Consider the following 17,908-nt stretch of genomic DNA (forward strand, 5'->3'; position numbering starts at 1 on the left):
AATTAAAGCAAACAGGATGCACCTGAGCATAGTTTGGAATGTCACAACAAAGGGTCTGAATACTTATACTTATAAGTGGGGGATTTCAGTTTTTGATTTTTTAATAAATCTTCAAACCTTTCTGAAAACATATTTTCACTTTGTCATTATGGGTTATTGAGTGTACGTTGAAGGGTAAAAATGGCAAACGTAGCCATTTAAAATCATGTCTACAATACAATGAAGATTTGCAGAAAGTGAAGGGGTGTGAATACATTATGAATCCACTGTACATGGAAAAAAAGATACCTGGAGAAAAAACCTCTGCAGATATGAAACAAGCACTCAGGTTCCATACAGACACTGACCACTCAGTAAGTGTACCCCTGGAGCGGGACAGTGGACAGTACTGCTAGCCACTGCATCACCATTTCACTCAGTTTTAAAAATACTGTTTTGTACACACAAATTGTTAGTTTCCTTGTGAGATTTACCTTCTTTGCCTCTCCACTATTGAATTGCAATACAATAATGACAAAACGGTCTTACTTATTGTTAATTTGGGAATTCAATAACGCATATAGGGATGGATTTCTCTAAATTACATTGAGAGATTGGCTATTTTTTCAATTCCTTGCTTGTGAATATCATAGGCATCCATCCTTAAATATGTTTGTGTCTTCGGCTTTTGTTGTGCCTAAGGTCCTTGAAAATAATTAATTTCTGATGAAGTACTGGTCAAAGCTGAAAAGAGTCACTTAAGTAGTTAGACAATTATGACCTTGACTTTTCAATTCTTCATCAGATAGTCGCATTGATTAAGGTATGTTATCAAATTCTAAAGGCCTCCTATTGCCAAGCTTTCTGCTCTGTAATTAAACATAAAACGCATATTGGGGACATGAGTCATTGTACTAACTCTGGGAATAACTGCTAAATAATTTTTCTGCATTCTACTTTGCGTCCCGTTAATGCAGTACAACTATAGCAATGTTTTTGTATTTAAGTGAGCTATTGAAATTCATGAGCACATTGTTGTACACCATAATGGGGTGTTAACAAACTATTAACAGTTTGTGGACTCAGCAAGGTCAGAGTTGTAGAAAAAAGAACCATTAAAGACTCTTTTGTTCTGTTTTTTCACTTGCTGCAGAATGGAAAGAGATGCAACGTTTGCCCACAAGAAAGCAGAACGAGCAAGTCTTAGGGTGCACTTACGACAAAAGTACAGACTGCCAAAGGTAAATCACTTCATTCTATTTTGGAAACCTTTTAAAATTTTTCTTCAATTACTCTCGTTCGGCAAAGACAGGCACTTGGGTGATCTTGTTAAGAACATGGGTCAAAATGTGAATGTCAAGCATTCCATCAGGTGTACATCTGCTAATTTTATCATGTTTCTTTTTACACAGTTTAAAAGACCAACAAAAATTCCAACAAATAACATTTAATGACTAAGTTGAAGTCCCAGCATTTGTTAATCTAGTGGAAACTAACATCTGTACAGTATACAATTTCATATCAGTATGCCGATTATTTTTCCTTCAGTCTGTATTTCTTTGATGAATGTTTAATTTCATGTTTAAGGTTTAATTTGCACCATAATAACATTTATTCAAAATACCAGAGGGAGAATAGAGAGGCCTTACATGCTGTGGATGAGAAAAGAGAGTTTGTGACAGAATTAAACCCTAAAATTGTAACTGATGAGTGTTTCAGGGCAAGATTTTAAATTGATTATATCACACATTTTAATTAAAATGTTATACAGTAATCCAACACATTGTATGTTATTGGAAAGTTTACATTTAAAGAAGGAAACTTTACGTGGGTATGATTATTTTACAATGAAGGGGTGATGCTGCCAGGAGAGTGATGAGTAGTATTGATCGGTGAAGTTCATCAAAGTGTTTTTTACATGGAATATGCTGTGTTTGTCTGTGACCTTATTTGCCAATTATTTTCTGGATATTCACTGTGTGGCTGGCATAGACAAACTTTTATTTTCCATGAAACTTTGCAAGGCCAGTGTGACATCAGAGCTGTAGCAGTCAATGTTGGTTGGATGGGACAACCTCCCAAGTGTCTAACACTGATTCTAACAGTGGGTTAAAAATTAAGGAAAAACTTATGAATACATTTAAACAGAAAATGTACCCGCAGAAGGAAATTGGAAATGTGTCGGTGCATTTGTGTATTAAAGTAAATATTGTTTTGTTAGTACTGTATGTAACCTTTGTGTAGGAATTGAGCCTAACACTTTAATAGTATTACCCAGAGTGCTGTGCATTTGATGCAAGCAGGATGGAGTGAAGAATCCATGTGCTTTAGTGTTGCTCATATTTAATAGCGGTGGCAGTGAATGAGCAGAAGTGTCAGGGAAAAAAATGTACTTTTTCAGTTCAAAAGAGGTGAGTACCTGTAATTGAATCTGTAGGGGGCAAACTTTAGTGAATTCGGGATTCCTGCCTGCAAGCAATTGATATGGTTCTGATATTTAATTCCATTAGATAGATAGATAGATAGATAGATAGATAGATAGATAGATAGATAGATAGATAGATAGATAGATAGATAGATAGATAGATAGATACCATTAATTTTATCTCACACAATGGCACAGGGATTAGCCATAATGTTGGCCACAATAATCAGCATAGTTAGCAGCCATTTTCTTAGCCATTGTGCTATTATAATCCACTCAACAGTAGTTCACTTTCTTCCTTACCAATTGACTTCAGTGCAGTCCACTGAGTTTGGGGAAGTTCCTGATCATTTTCTGCAATATTGTCAAACACAAAGAGTTGAAAATTCAACAGGGTTCGCTGAACATTAGTGATAAGCAGCTTTTGCTTTTTCTCCAACACTTTCTCATTTTTATTCAGTGTTTTGAAAAAAATCCCTAAATGTACAAGTAAAAGACAAAATTTGGTACTCAGCATAGCAATAATCTTTCCATGCTATATATGAATAGCTTATATTCAACCATTTTCCATCACACAATGATTAAAGGAATGGACCTGTATCTATTTGTTTTCTAAAATTATTTTTTCCAGTACTGGAAGCAAAAGCCTATCACAAATTGGTTATGTTCAAGACATGAATTAACTCTGGATTAGCCAGCACCATCCTAAGGAAGAGAAGGGAAGAGAAGACAAGGACTGTGTCATAGTATAGTGGTGAGAGCTTCTGTCTTACAGCTCCAGAGGCATTTTTTGAGATCCTAGAACAGAAACTATCTGTATAGATTTTGTATTTCTCTCTCCTGGATTATCTTGATTTTCTTCACAGTCCAAAATGATTGAATTCGTTCAATCAGTTACTTATAATTTGACCACATACTCTTACATAAAATTTTTGCATTTTCATATTTTTTTAACTTTGCTGTTTATTAAATTGTAATTTTCTTTGCTTTCTTTCCTATCAAAGTTGCCAACTATATATAAAGCTGCATGTCCGTGGCTTACTCATTGACTGGCAGAGAAGAAATTCTTGGCTATTTGCAGACAACCTAAGCAAACATGGTTTTCATGAGTGGATTCACCTCAAGACCCTAAGCCTCCAAAAAATGCAACATCACCAAAAAATTAATTTAATCAGGGTAAAAGTGCCATGGTGTTTTGTATTTAATTGTTGGAAACCACCCTTTTAGTTTCTTTTTTTAATTAAAATTTTATTTGCCCCAAATCTGTGCATTATGGAAAAAGTTATATATTGTTTTATTAAACACTAGCCGTGCCCCACGGTTCCACCTGCGTATTTGTTATAAAGGACAGTGAGGAGAGCCCTGCCAGGCTCCCCACTCCTGATGTCATGCTTCCCCCTCCCCTCGGCCCAAAGCCTCTGCCTCGGATTAGTGCAAATGTATCGCTCCTGAAAGCGAACTATGATTCTTAGCGTGATGAGAGAAGTTGCAAAATCGGAATGTTCAAGCAAATTATAGAAAAAAACCTGATCAAAATCTGTTAAAGCGGACAGACATAGAGACAGATGTTGGATTTTATATATATAGAGATATGTTTCAATAAAACAAACCTAGAAAATTTAAATAAGTCATGCAATTTATTCAATCACAGAAAAAGTATCTTACTTGCACCTCATGCACACCTCACATGGAACAGACAGCTAATTAGTAGTAAAAATAACACCCACTGTGTTATACAACCTCTTACAAATTTAAAACAAGCCTAGCATAGTTTCACGCAAGGAAAATGTGATTATTTCTAGTTTCAGATAATATATAATCTGCCATTGTGTTCTTCTAATTAACCAGAATTAGTCATAATGCTAACAAGGTAGTGAAAGAAATAATGGACAATTTATCACCATATTGTCTAAACTCATCTGTAATAACTTCAACGACTGCTGTAAGAGGGATTGCTATGATAGTACATTCTATATTACCTGATAGATAGAGAAAAAAATCTTTTTCTAAAAGGGCTTTAGTTTAGAATAGTGCCAAAACTTATGCCCGAGGTATGTTTGATCTACCTGGCAATTTTCACAATTAGGGTCCAATCCCTAATATATTTTATATAATTTTAATTTGAAGAGGTGTGTCTTCAGCTCAATTACAGTGTGTTTTTAAAATGGAGAATGAATGAATGTTGTGATATCAGCTGCCACTCCTTAAGTGAGACATTGTTGAAGCTATCTCTTTCCCAGCATTGATATCTGATAAAGTCTGGAAATGCTTCCAATATTCATCTCTTCATTAGGTTCAAATATATTTAAGTATGAAAATTGAAAGTGGATTAGGGATTTTAAGTAAATTCTTTTTTACAAAGTCCCTAATTTGTAGTAGAAAAATAAGCATGTTAAATGAATTCCATATTTACAACAGAGCTGATAAAAAGGTGAAAACACATTATAAATATACGGATCTTTCAAGTCAGAGATGTTGAACTTTTTTCAAAGGATTTATTGTTAATTATAGGAATACTCTGAAACAAGAATAAATACTCATCAATACTAATACTAATCATTTTAACTATATTAACTTTGCCCACTAGCAAGAGGTTTGCATTCAGAGGTATTTTTATACCATTTCTTCATTTATTATTCCCTCTGTTTCTGAGTTTTATAAAAGACAAATGGCCAGGGGTTAAAAAGCAATTGGAAAAAACTATGGAGATAGAGGACAACCTGCTTAATTTCCAACTTCTAATTTGAATTAGTCATAGTTTATATTGTTTACCCACACTGAGGTTTATGTACTTTAATTCAAGTGACAATATGTGTATCAAAACAAATGTATGCTAAACAGTAAAGAAATATCCCCTTTCCACAAGACTCAAAGCTTTTTCTGCATCTGAAGATAATAAAACCTCAGGTACCTTGATTTCTGAGGGAGTGCACAGTGCATCCAACTAGTGGTAATTGTCTGATGGTAGTTGCCAAACTTTAATGAATCCGTTTGATTTTGTGATACTATTAAAGGGAGTACTTACTCAGTTCCTTTTACTAGAACTTTGACTTGCACGTTCACATTGCAATTTACCAATAAAACTGGTCTATATAATGCATGTTGCAAGACAGTGACCAATTGAGTATGATTGTCTTTTGCTTCTTCAAACATAACCTGCATTAACTGAGTGATTTTAGCTGACATCCTTTTGTAAAATTCTGATGTTTAAGTATCTGGGCCTTACGTTTTTCCACTATTTGAGGAATTTCAGTAAGTTTGTGTGATTTGTCCAGCTCCTCAACAAGCTGTGTGCAAAATTGTGGATTAATTGCATAGAAATTAGTTGTGGATTTAATGTATCAGGAAGGGTATTGACACGACCTTCTACTTTATTGAACTCTGCTGTGTGTAAAGATTTACAATGTTCCTTAAATATATTAGTTATTTCTGTACGCTCACTAAAGTTTGTCCTGTTTTCATTGTTAATATCTGTTATTCTATTATGCAATTCTATTTTATATATTTGTTGAGCTATAATATTGTTAGCTTATTCTTCTGCTTGTAACAACCTTTTTATATACTGTGCCATTGGGAGCGCATACAAAAAAGTTCTTGGTCAGCTTTGGAAATCTTAATAATTACCTTTTAGTTTTCAGTTTATTTTTAACAGATACAAATTATATCATTTGTCCCCTCAGATATGCTCTTAGCAAGTCTAAAACTATTCTGCTGATAACTCTTGATTTGCATTAGTCTCTGAAAAAGTCAATGTTGAGAGCTGATAAATTTAAGGAAATTGCCATCCTTTAGAATTGAAAGGCTCAGTCAACAACTACCGTATGCTGTATGTTGTATCAGGAGAGCCTATTGATTTAAATTCCAAAATAAGGGGAACATGATCATAGACAAAGATTACATAATTTTTTACAAGATTTTAGGGTGGGCAAAGGTTGTTATCTTTAGAATAAATGTGATGTACTATAGAAAAGAATGAATATTGCCATGAGAATGGGTAGAGAAACCTACCATTATGATCCTTCATAAAGTTTGACATTGTTGCATCAGTTTTGGATAATACAGTGGCAGGTTCAGTTTAAGAATTTAAAACAGGGTCTAGCACACAATTAAAATACCCCACCATTATGAGTTTATACAAGCTGAATTTAAGAACTGCTACTAAAGCTTTGACCATAAATTCTTTGTCATCTAAGTTTGGTGTGTGTATGTTGAGCAAACCTACTTTAGATTTATTTAATTTACCCACCATCATCCGCCACCTTATTTCTGGTCTATGATGGATGCAGTAGACTCCAGCTGATAGTCAACAAGTTTCTGGTTCATGCATTGCCTGTACTTTTTTAAAAAATCTTGATCCTATTTACATGTATGTTTTGTATGTAAAAATGCAGTCACCCCTCGATCTTTGTGCATTAAATTGAATTAAGTATATAACATGTTTCCTCATTCCACTGGACTTCGGAAAGCATCTGCAACTATGTGACGCACAGCACCCCAGAAGACTGCTGTATGAATTTGTACTACACAAGACAATAGTTAAAAATTGTGATTGTTATTCAGTAATGTTAAAGGTGATTAATAATCATTCAAAGTTTATTTGTACTTGTATGAATCACAACTATGTATTGGCATAAGAGCCTATAAGTATAATTACCTCATCTTGTTATGGACTTTAATTAATTTATAACAATAAGAAACAGTAAAAATTGTTAATTAGTTTTACTCATTCTTTTATTTCTATCATATTCTCAACAACAGTGGCTTAGTTCTATAATCTGCATTTTTTTAAGAAGGTTCCTGCTGCAAACCGCCACATTTCAATATTTTTTCTTATAGCACTTGCACACTCCATCACACATTAAGGGCATAATGTCAAGTGTTGTTTGGTATTGCAAGTTTAGTAACTATATGCTGGTGGTCAGTGGTGTTGGCCCTTTAAAAACTACAATGCAACTCTACAACAAAGCAATTGTTACTGGCATGATTGAATAACACGCTTCCACTCTCCAACACTCTCCAAAGGTTATTTATAATATAACAAAACAGAGTTCAATAAGTCAAATGTAGCCTGGCCCAGCCCTGGTGACCCCCTTTCCATGGTCCATGACCTATTCCTGTTATTCATTGAGTCTTAATGAATAACATATATTTACACATATTTACATTTTACTTTTATTAGGAAAGATGTTTGGTAAGTATGTCTGCAGAGGTGAAAGGAAATGCTAAACATTGCACCAGTGGGAATATACTATTACATCTGGTATGTTGGTTAGGTTTTATGGAACTATTCATTTCACGGTAAAACAAAATGACTTGCATTATGTCTTAATTATTTCTAGTATCTAAATAATAAAGTGCTTTACAATGTGTCATTATTCAATAGAAATCTAATCTGTTCATGCTGCTGTTTTTATATTTACATAATTATTGTTTGCCTGACATATTTCTGCTTTTTTAAACAAAATAGTACAATGAGTTGAAGTGTAGCCATTCAGCCAGTGTTAACTATGTAAGCTACTAATAGTGGTGTAATGTGCATGTTGTGTTCTTAGGGCATTAATTTGATCTCTTAACATGAATAGGGCAATATTTGAACACCACAGGGTTTTTGATTGGGTACATTCTTTCACAGTAGCTCTATACGTACATCAGAAAATGAATCATTTCATAACATTGAATTCATCTTCATGGAGCAACCACCACTGTCAAACAAGTCTGAATTCACTCATACTTATGGGATTAGATAGAATAAGATGTTCAGAACATATATTCAGCACCAGCTAACTTGCAACAACTATTGGGGTACATTGCAGTTGTTATAATAGTAATAACAATAATAGTATTTTTTAAACAAAGGTTTTTTCCTGATCTCATGGTAGTTTTTCCAGTATACATGAAAATATTGTTCTGTTGTAAAGGGTTGAATTAGTTTAACTCTATATTGTTTTATTTTTCTTTTTTCTTTTTTTGTTTTTTTGCACAACAACATATTTGATTTTGATTTTCCCGGCCAATTTTCCATTTAGTGGTACCAACATCAAGATATGGGACTTGTCTGCTAATACTCAAAAGTCATGTGTAACATCATCAGTGCAACATTATTTAACCTGGCAACTGTTGTGCAATCCTTCCACCCCAAAGCACAAAATGTTAAACAGGCTTACAATTAATTAATTAATTAATTTTAAAAAATACACAAAAAGTTATCAAATTCTATATTCAAGTCTGTACCTATTAGATTGGTCTTACCCCAGACAGCCTGACCCCAAACTCCAACAGGCCTAACAAAGTTGAACAGGTTCAAAAATATTCACAAAGACAAAGGAAAGCGTGAAACTTCTCATCCAACTCCAAATATGCGATGTTAATTATATTTTAAAGTTTAAAAGAAATGTTAATTATATTTAAAACTTTTTTGTTTTTAGAACAAGGACAAACATGGCAGGAAGAAAAACGCACAAAAATTAGGTTTTGTTGGCAAATCTAAAGCAACCAAATCTGAATCAGAATCAGTAGACAGTACTTTAATATGAAATACAAGAACCAAAAGTCAGATAATCCAAACAAGAAAAAAATAAAAAAGCAAGAATCAAAACAAACCACTAACTTTTATTCAAAATGTCGTGAACATTGGCTTAAGAATTTCTGAGGCTTATTAATACTGAAATTTCGAATTGTTGTTTGCGTTGTTTTACAGCACCAATAAAAAGTGGTCATCCCCTTGGATGTTTTCTCATTTAATTTGGCATTATAGAAAATAGATGTCCACAAAATGATCTAAACTAATTACAAATATAAAACACTAAACAACTGATTGCCAAAGTATTCACATCTAAGTCATCATTGGTGCAGCCAAACAGTTTTAGAAGTCCCATAATTAGTTCAACGGAGATCATCGGTCTGTAGTTGAGGAGTTTCAACTCTGTGCAGTATACATGTACATTTTCTGCAAGAAACAACCTGTGGTGAGTCAGTAACATGGCTTGACCTTCAAAAATCATGACAAAAGAACACTCTAAGCACATCTCTGACAAAGCTCAAGCCAAGGGATGGAGACAAGAAAATGTCCAAGTCACTGAATATTACTTGAAGTCCAGTTAAATCAAATCATTAAGAAATAAGAAGAGTATGGCCCAGCTGTAAATCTGCCTCCAGCAGGCCATCCACAATACCTGAGTCTAGATGAAGACCAGTGATGAAAACCATCACCTGTGACAACTCTGAAGGCGTTACAAGCTACACTGGGTGAGATTAGAGAGACTGTATGGACAACAACTGTTGCCTTGGTGCTTCACTAATCACAGCTTTATGGGAGACTGGCAAAGAGAAAGCCATTGTTAAAAATGCACATATAAAGGCAAATGGGAGAATCTAAATCAGCCAGAAAGATGTTCCACAGTCTGATGAGACTAAAATTTAGTTTTTTTTTTTGGCCATCAGCCTAAACACTATATTTGGCATAAGCTAAACAGTACACATTACCAAAAACAGACCATTCCCTCCATGAAGCATGGCGACCGCAGTATCATGCTGTTGGGATGCGTCCCCACAGCAGGACCTGGAAGGCATGCAAGGGTAAAAGGAATGCAGCAAAATACAAGGAAGTCCTGGAGGAAAACTTGAGGCAGTCTGCAAGAAACCTGCGCCTTGGGAGAAGATTTGTGTTCCAGCAAAACTACGAGCCGAAAGCAACTCGGGAATGGCATCAAAACAAGAATATTAGGAGTTGTCGAGCCAGACATTAAGGAGTTGTTTTCTGTTGATCAATGTTAAAAAAGTTGAATAAATCCACTGTGAGTCAATGCTGTACACAATAAAATGTGAAAACTTCCAAAGAGCTGAATAATTTTTATCGGAACTGCATATCTTTATATATAATCTTCATTTGGATCTTGATCTTTTTGTTTGTCCGCGAATTCCACGCATGCGTAGACCACCTTCCAGTTTAGTACGTTGTTGTTACTCACGGATGTCAACAATGTGCCGGAATAACGAAGGGGTGGTGGACAGTGTTACGCTGGTTAGCTCCTGAGGCCTGGTTAGAGAATGAGATTGCCGAAAATAAAAGGTACATGCCTACGTAACATATGAATGAAAGAAAGACAGTGGGTAAAATGAATGACAACGTAACAGCACGTTCCGGAAATTATTATTGTTACATTGTAGCCGGCGAGTGCTGCGCGTCTCACAGTTGTACCCTGGTTTGCTCACATGTCAGTGAAGTGATCCCTATTTATGCTTTAAAGAGCCTGGATACCTATGTGTTCCCCTTTTATAACCATTGCTCCGTGTATATTGCCTTACTCTTTGGATTGCCACAAAGCAACCTGTGAGATTGGAGAAAGGTTGAGAAGAGATCGTGAGAGGAAACGACAGCATCGTGAAAATGAGACGGACTGTGAACGGAGAGAAGCAGAAATGCTTCTCCACCACCACATAATTACTATTCGGACAGTGATTCCGAGTAGGCCGTTCCTATCGAATCAATGTCCAAGGGTTTTGTTTTGTAATTTTGTTTCCCTTATAAAAAATCATAATGCTGTGCGACAAAGGGCCCAGTTCACGACTGGCAGCTGCATTTAAACAGGGAGCCCTTCACAGACAACTTTAACACGCGCAACGTAGTTGGGCGCACATGGCTAGTTTATTTTATAGTTTGCCTTAGGTAAAGCATAAAATAAGGCATGGTCTAGGCTTAAATACTTATAATGTGCAATTCATAAAAGTATAACACGAAAATAATATTAGTAATAAAATTATTTTAATGTGATACATTGCCATTTTAACCAATACATATCTAATGGCTCCTGAACCCACAAGTGGGTTTAGGTCTAAGGGTACTATTTAATTACAGCACAAGCCAGAACACACTTTATCTCCTGAGATGTGGTCTGAAGTATGGAAAGCCACCACAGATTGTACCCCCTTTAATGAGATAAGCCTGTCTGACTGTGTGCCTTCTGTGATCTAATGCCAGTTTTTACAAATGTTTTTAAGTAGTTCCACAAGTGTGGTGGTAGTTTCTGTACTCGGGAGCTCAGGGCAGTAGGCACAGGTGAATGGCGAACCAAATTATCATCCTTAATTGATTTACAAATAAATACCTTAACTGCATTTAAACACATCCCGAATGCATCATTTGGCTTGTTTCTTTAACTGTTGACTGTAATAGCTAAACCAAAACTAATGGTGAGCAGTCATTATAGTACATTGTAATGTTATTTATTATAATTTCGCTCTGTAATTAAAACAAAAGCTACAAAATATTCTTTCAAGGAAGCATTTAAAGAGATAAATCACTGCTTCCATAAAACAGAATGGAATAACCTCTAAATTATAAATGTAATGAAACCAAAATGGGGCCTTTTTTGTTTTCAAAAGGAAGAACCATTAATAAAATGTAAAATAATTTCAGAATTTCTGTCAATAGGTGAATAGGCAAATAGGATGAAAAAGCAGTTATAAAATACGTACAAAACAGAAGCAGCCATAGGTTACCAAATCTACGATCAGTTGTAAAGAAAAAAAAATAGAAAGGCTCAAGGGCAAGTAGAATAGTAATGCAAATAAAATAATGTACAAATTCAACCCCTAAAAAGCTTTTGTTCAGTGCTTTTGTGGTAGTTTAGTTGTAAGACAGCAGATAACAAAGGGACTGACAATGCTAAGCAGTCTAAAGGGTAAAAATACAATAATGTGTTAATGTTAAAGATGCAAATATCTTTAATGGAGTGTTAGGAATATTTCTTTTAAGAGCTATTTAGTGTGGCTGTCACAAATGAGAGATGATGTAGCTTATGCTAAGGCACTCATAAAGTAATATTACAAATCACATTAGGAGTAGAATTACATATCTTAGTGATATATTTAAAAAAACCCATTAAACTAGGGATTCATTTATGAAAAACTGCAATTAGGTGCAGAATTGTCAGGTTTCTGTCTTGCGTATTCTTTGTATATAAATTATAGAAGTTTTCTCTATTACAATAAAAGCTAATCTTTTAGGCATCATTGAGTCCAAAGTTTTGTAAAAATGATTGTAATAACCATCCATCCATTATCCAACCCGCTACATCCTAACTACAGGGTCACGGGGGTCTGCTGGAGCCAATCCCAGACAACACAGGGCAGGAAACAAACCCCAGGCAGAGCGCCAGCCCACCGCAGGGCACGTACACACACACGGGACAATTTAGAATCGCCAGTGTACCTAATCTGCATGTCTTTGGACTGTGGGAGGAAACTCACGCAGACACGGGGAGAACATGCAAACTCCACGCAGGGAGGACCCGGGAAGCGAACTCGGGTCTCCTAACTGTGAGGCAGCAGCGCTACCACTGCGCCACCGTATTGTAATAACTAAGATGTGAATCCATATCAAAAAAAGGAATATAAGTAGACAGCTGTGGGAAACGTGTGATGTAAACTAAACTAAGGGGAATCAAAGGTCTTTCAAATTAGAAAAGTCATTTTTAAAAGTCATCATTTTTACTTTGCTTATTCTGATGAAGGTCAAAGTAGTAACATTTCTTTGTTTTAAAATGTGTGTAGCAATCAGAATTTATTTTGAGTGTGTTTAACATCAGGATAATTGCAGGAGACAACTGATTCCAAAAGGTGGATAAAAAATGAAGAGAAAGACCATCAGAATATAGCAATCTACCTTTACCCATAGAGACTCCCTAAGTTCAGTCATTGAAAGAGTGGAGGCTGTTAGTGAAGTTTATTCTTCACTTGCCATAGGGAGGAGTGTCCATTCATCCATTTTCTCAAACCACTTCATCCGGATTAGGGTCATGGGGCGCTGGAAGCTAACCCAGCAAACACAGGGCACAAGGCAGGAACAATCCTTGGTTAGGGTGCCAGTCCATCGCAAAGCTAGCACAAGGACACACACAAACACACTACAAACACAAAGACCAATTTAGCATTGCCAGTCCACTTAAGCTGCATGTCTTTGTGACTATAGGGGGAAACTGGAGTAACCGATGCAGACACAGGGAGAACATGCAAATTCCATGGAGGAACAACCTGGGACGTGAACTCTTCTCTCTTAAATATTTGGCAGCAGCACTACCACTGCACCAGCCCAGGGAGAAGTAGATATTCTAAAAATGAGCCTGACTTGTTGTTAAAAAGACAACTAAGATGTGACATTATATCAAAATATAAATGTGAGTTGGCAACTCCCAAATAGTGTAAAGTAAACTAAGCCAAGAAGAATTAAAGGTGGTTCAGATTAGAAAAGTCATCATCATTATTTTTGCTCTGACAATTCTAGTCAGAGTCATGGCAGTTACACTTTTTGCTGGGCTGACCAGGCCACCTTATCCTCAGCAAGATCTCCAACCCATCCTTCAGAATTTCCAAATATTCACAGACTAAAGGAGAGATATCATTTCTTAGATGTATCAAAGGTTTGCCCCTTGGTCTTCTCTCAGTGAGCCATGTCTTGTACATCTCCCATGCAGGGCTTAAAGTGGGCCTTGAAACTACATGCCCAAGCCCCATCAGATGACTCCTTTCAATCATAGAATCAGCGATCCTACAGTATTGCTGGGCTCCTCATCTTATCACAGAGAGTGAGCTCAGCAAATCGATTCAGGAAACTCTGTCACTACCCAGATCTTGTTCGCAGAGATGAGGATGTAGTGTGATGTACACTTACTGTACATATGTCATAAAAGCTGCTGCCACTACACTGATTAATTGGCTTTAACCTTACACCACTTGGAGAGAGAGGAAGAGTACACAAACAAGCAAAATGAGTTACAAAGTTCTTCTAACAGTCATAAATCATTGTTACCAGTAAGAAAGCATCCTGTAACTCAGCCTCAGCCTGAAGTTATACATCAAAATGCCACCAAAACCTGACAATCTGATGGGTCCTATCAGCCTCTGGTAGCAGACCTCGAATGTCTAGCTAGCTAAGTAGCCATTGCAGACAATAACAAGGCACGTTTGTCAGTTACAAAATAAGAATGAAAATAGTCTTTCTTAAAGACGAACTGCTCAATATGACACCTTTGTTGTGTTATTCTACAGTCCTTCTAAAAAAATCTGTAAATGTTCTCGTTGTGACTGTTCACATATTTTTGCCATGTCTTCCACAGTTGTAGTAGCCCAAATCGCTGCTTTTTCCTCCACTTTTCACAACAAGCCAAAGGATCGTTTAGGTCCTAATGGGAGAGTCGTACTAAATCCTGAAGCATCATGGGAAAAAATGAACTGGCTGAACTTTTTTTTTTTTTAATACATGGTCGCTATGACCAATCAAGAAAAAGGAGGAGGGGCTTGTACCACTGTAACCACCCAACCCGTTACAGAGATTACTGGAATTAACCAGCCCTTATCATCAGGACCTGATAACTTTTAGGTGAATATGCACCATTGTTCTGTGTCTATTTAAAATGGCAGCTCACAGTTTCTGGCACCCTAGCTGAAGGGTTAAATTTACAAGTAGATTTTTTTTTATACATTTTTTACAGTTTTATTTTTTTTTTCTTAAACAATATGGTACATTTAAAAGTTTTGAAGGTTGCCAAATATTGTTTTGATAAAACTTTTATTTAAATACGTAAACATTTTTTGAAGATCTTTCCTTGACTCCATTTTGTTTTCCAAGGGTGCCACAATATTGGTCTTCGTTTGTGTACTGTTGCTAGTCACGTTGCTATGCAGGACAATCGGAGGTCACGACCTATGATGTCACAGGTTAGAGAGTATAAAGGTCAGCTCAAAGACTTCCTGGTCATTAAAGTTCTGGATAAAAATCTATAGTGGCCAATTTATTTTGTTTAATGATCTTCTGGTTACATATTTGGTCGTGTTTTCTTTCAATTTTCATTTGCAAGACTACGTGTCCTTTTTCAGTCTCATTAAAAACCTGTGTTTTTTCTGTGGTGGAGCAGATATTTACTAAAAATATGCAGTTAAAAACTTTGGTTAGGCCAATTCTGTTCTTAGTTTGTTACAGTAATTATTACTACATACAGATATTCTTAACCTCCAGATTTCCTGACCAGGCCTGTATTTTTTAACTGAGTTTTTCTCTGACTATTTTGCTTTTTCATCCCACAGGTTTAAAATTCAACGATATTCTTGAACACTTTGTTTTTCAAGGCATTTTCACAACAATGGCATATTTGAAACTTGAAAGTATACTTTTTGAGTAGAGTCTAAGACTGATAGTTTAATTTATGTTAATTTGCGTCTACTTTGTTTTTGATGTATTTGAACAAATCTGTATCCTCATATGTGTTTCAGTGAGTTGTATAATCTATTCTTGCATCTTGCCATGTAGTTTTTATTGTATTTCTGAGGTGCCATGATAGATTGAACATCTAGCTCTGAAAAGAGGATTATTTGTGTTGTGTTTTGTGTGTTGTCTCTCTCTGAATTGCCTTTCCTAAGATTTTTTCCCTTACAAGAGTCTTTTTTAGGAGTTTTTTCTAGTCTTCTTAGAGTGTCACATCTTGGGGACTGTCAAAAGTCACCACCTGTTAAAGGCCATTGAGGCATTCCTTATGTGGTTTTAGGCTATACATGAAATAAATTGTGGTTGATAGTAGACTCTAAAGTTTGTACATCTAGAGAATGTTCAGAAGTGAATATGAAGGCTAATAGGATGTTAGATTTTATACTGTGATGTGTTGAGTACAAATCAGAGGAGGTTATACTGTATGTTAGAGATTTATAACAATCCGGAGAAAAGTGATTAGAGTAATTCCAGAACTGCCTGGTATGAACTAAAAGGAAGGGCTGAAGGAGCTGAATCTTTTCACTTTAAGAAAGCATATTATAAAATGGAGAAAGTGAGAAGAGTGCTCAAAATTATGAAGGAGATTAGCAGGGTGTTAGTTTAAAATGAGTTCTTCAGCAAGAACACAGGGACACAAATGGAAATATGTGCTGGGTAAGGACTGAAAGTCAATCGTTGTCTTTCTGACATGCTGTATTCATGCACAGCGTCTCCTCAGGACTGTTCTTCCACCTATTTTGTATGTTCCCAGTGCTAATGGTTGTCACAGCAAATCTGAAAACGTATGTAAGGCTTCTGAATGGGATTGAAATGAGTCACAGTCCAGCTGAAGACAGTTCTGTTAACTGGTGTGATCAGTCTTTTCTACACATAAACATTGCAAAAACCGAGGAACTTATAATCAATTTTAGAAGAAACCCCATTCTTCCACAAGAAAAAACTCATTAATAACCAGGCAGTGGAAATTGTTGACAGTTCTAAATGTCTGGGATCATTCATAGACCTCAAAACTGACTTTTAAGGAAAATACAGAAGCTGTCTGCAGTAAGGGACAGCGGCACCTCTGTTTAAGGATGCCTTTTCAGTCTGATTCCTACTATAATAGTGGCAGACCGTGCATTTCACACCTAGGCCTTCAGTAATGCTCCGTCTGAATCAACCCGCCCCTGAAAAACTAATTTATGGTTATAAAAATATCATCTTAATATGCAGAAATACAGTATAAAGAGCCGTTGCATCACAGATAGATAACTCCTGTAGCCACAATAAATGCCTTTATTGAATAGACAAACCAGGGGTGAACAAGTTCCTTTTTACTGCAGCTACAGCCCACGACACACATAAAAAACATCAATAATAACTCATAAACTTGCAATATTATTTAGGAAAATTGCAACATTTTACTCACCAAAAATTCGGATTATTGGTAAACAAAATCCATCCTCCTCTCTTTCCTCAAAAACCGTTCAATTACTCTGTCGTACAGATTATCTCTGCGCTTCAGTTCCATCACGAAGTCCCTTTCTATCGCCATCGAAGGTAATGCTGAAAGTTAAACCTGCCCTGTCGTATTTCTGGCATAAGTTTTAATTCGCTTTAGGGCTGAAAATGTCCACACGACAGAAGCAGTGGACACGGGAATGCTCACCGCCAAACATACCAATGTGTACAGCTGCCCCATGATGCTCTCATTCAGATTTTTATATTACATCATCCTATCCAATCAATGGGCCTGAATACGGTGACGTTGCCGTACGCCTGCTAGAGGGCCCTAGTGAAACCAACTCAAAATCTGATTGGTTGAAGCAACAGTTTAATCGACATTTATTTTGTGTTAGAGGGCCTGCAGAACGGATTGTGAAGGCCTCCTGGCAGACTTCTTTGACTTTGACCCTGCCTGGCAACAAATGATGGCTGAAATGTGATTGGTTAAATGCTTTAATATGAAAATAAATGTCTGGAAGCAGCACAACCATCGGAAAAGCTATGAAAGGAAGCGGACAGACTATTTGGAATTATTTAATAAGTATTCATGGACAAAATATAATTAACATCAGTTTGTGATTCAGATATTTTTTTAGGCCAGCAGAGAAGGCCTTGCAGGCCCTGACGGCCTGCCACTTCTACTATTACATCAGTCCTTTATAAACCTTGTATTGAATCTGTCTTATGTTCTGCAGGCCTGGCTTGGAAATCGTAATGTCAGCAATAAAAACAGAACAAATCAATTTGTAAAACAGAGC

At 36.1% G+C, this 17,908-nt stretch overlaps 1 protein-coding gene across 1 annotated transcript in view; it reads left to right on the forward strand.

Moving 5' to 3' along the window:
• Nucleotides 1-17,908, forward strand: part of cplx4a (complexin 4a) — a 54,630-nt gene that overhangs the window by 33,888 nt on the left and 2,834 nt on the right. The window contains exon 2 of the mRNA XM_028802495.2: nt 1,133-1,220. Coding sequence (XP_028658328.1) covers nt 1,133-1,220 — 88 coding nt within the window. The remainder of the gene's footprint in view (nt 1-1,132; nt 1,221-17,908) is intronic.

Source organism: Erpetoichthys calabaricus, chromosome 5 (assembly GCF_900747795.2).
Source record: "Erpetoichthys calabaricus chromosome 5, fErpCal1.3, whole genome shotgun sequence".
Lineage (NCBI taxonomy): Eukaryota > Metazoa > Chordata > Cladistia > Polypteriformes > Polypteridae > Erpetoichthys > Erpetoichthys calabaricus.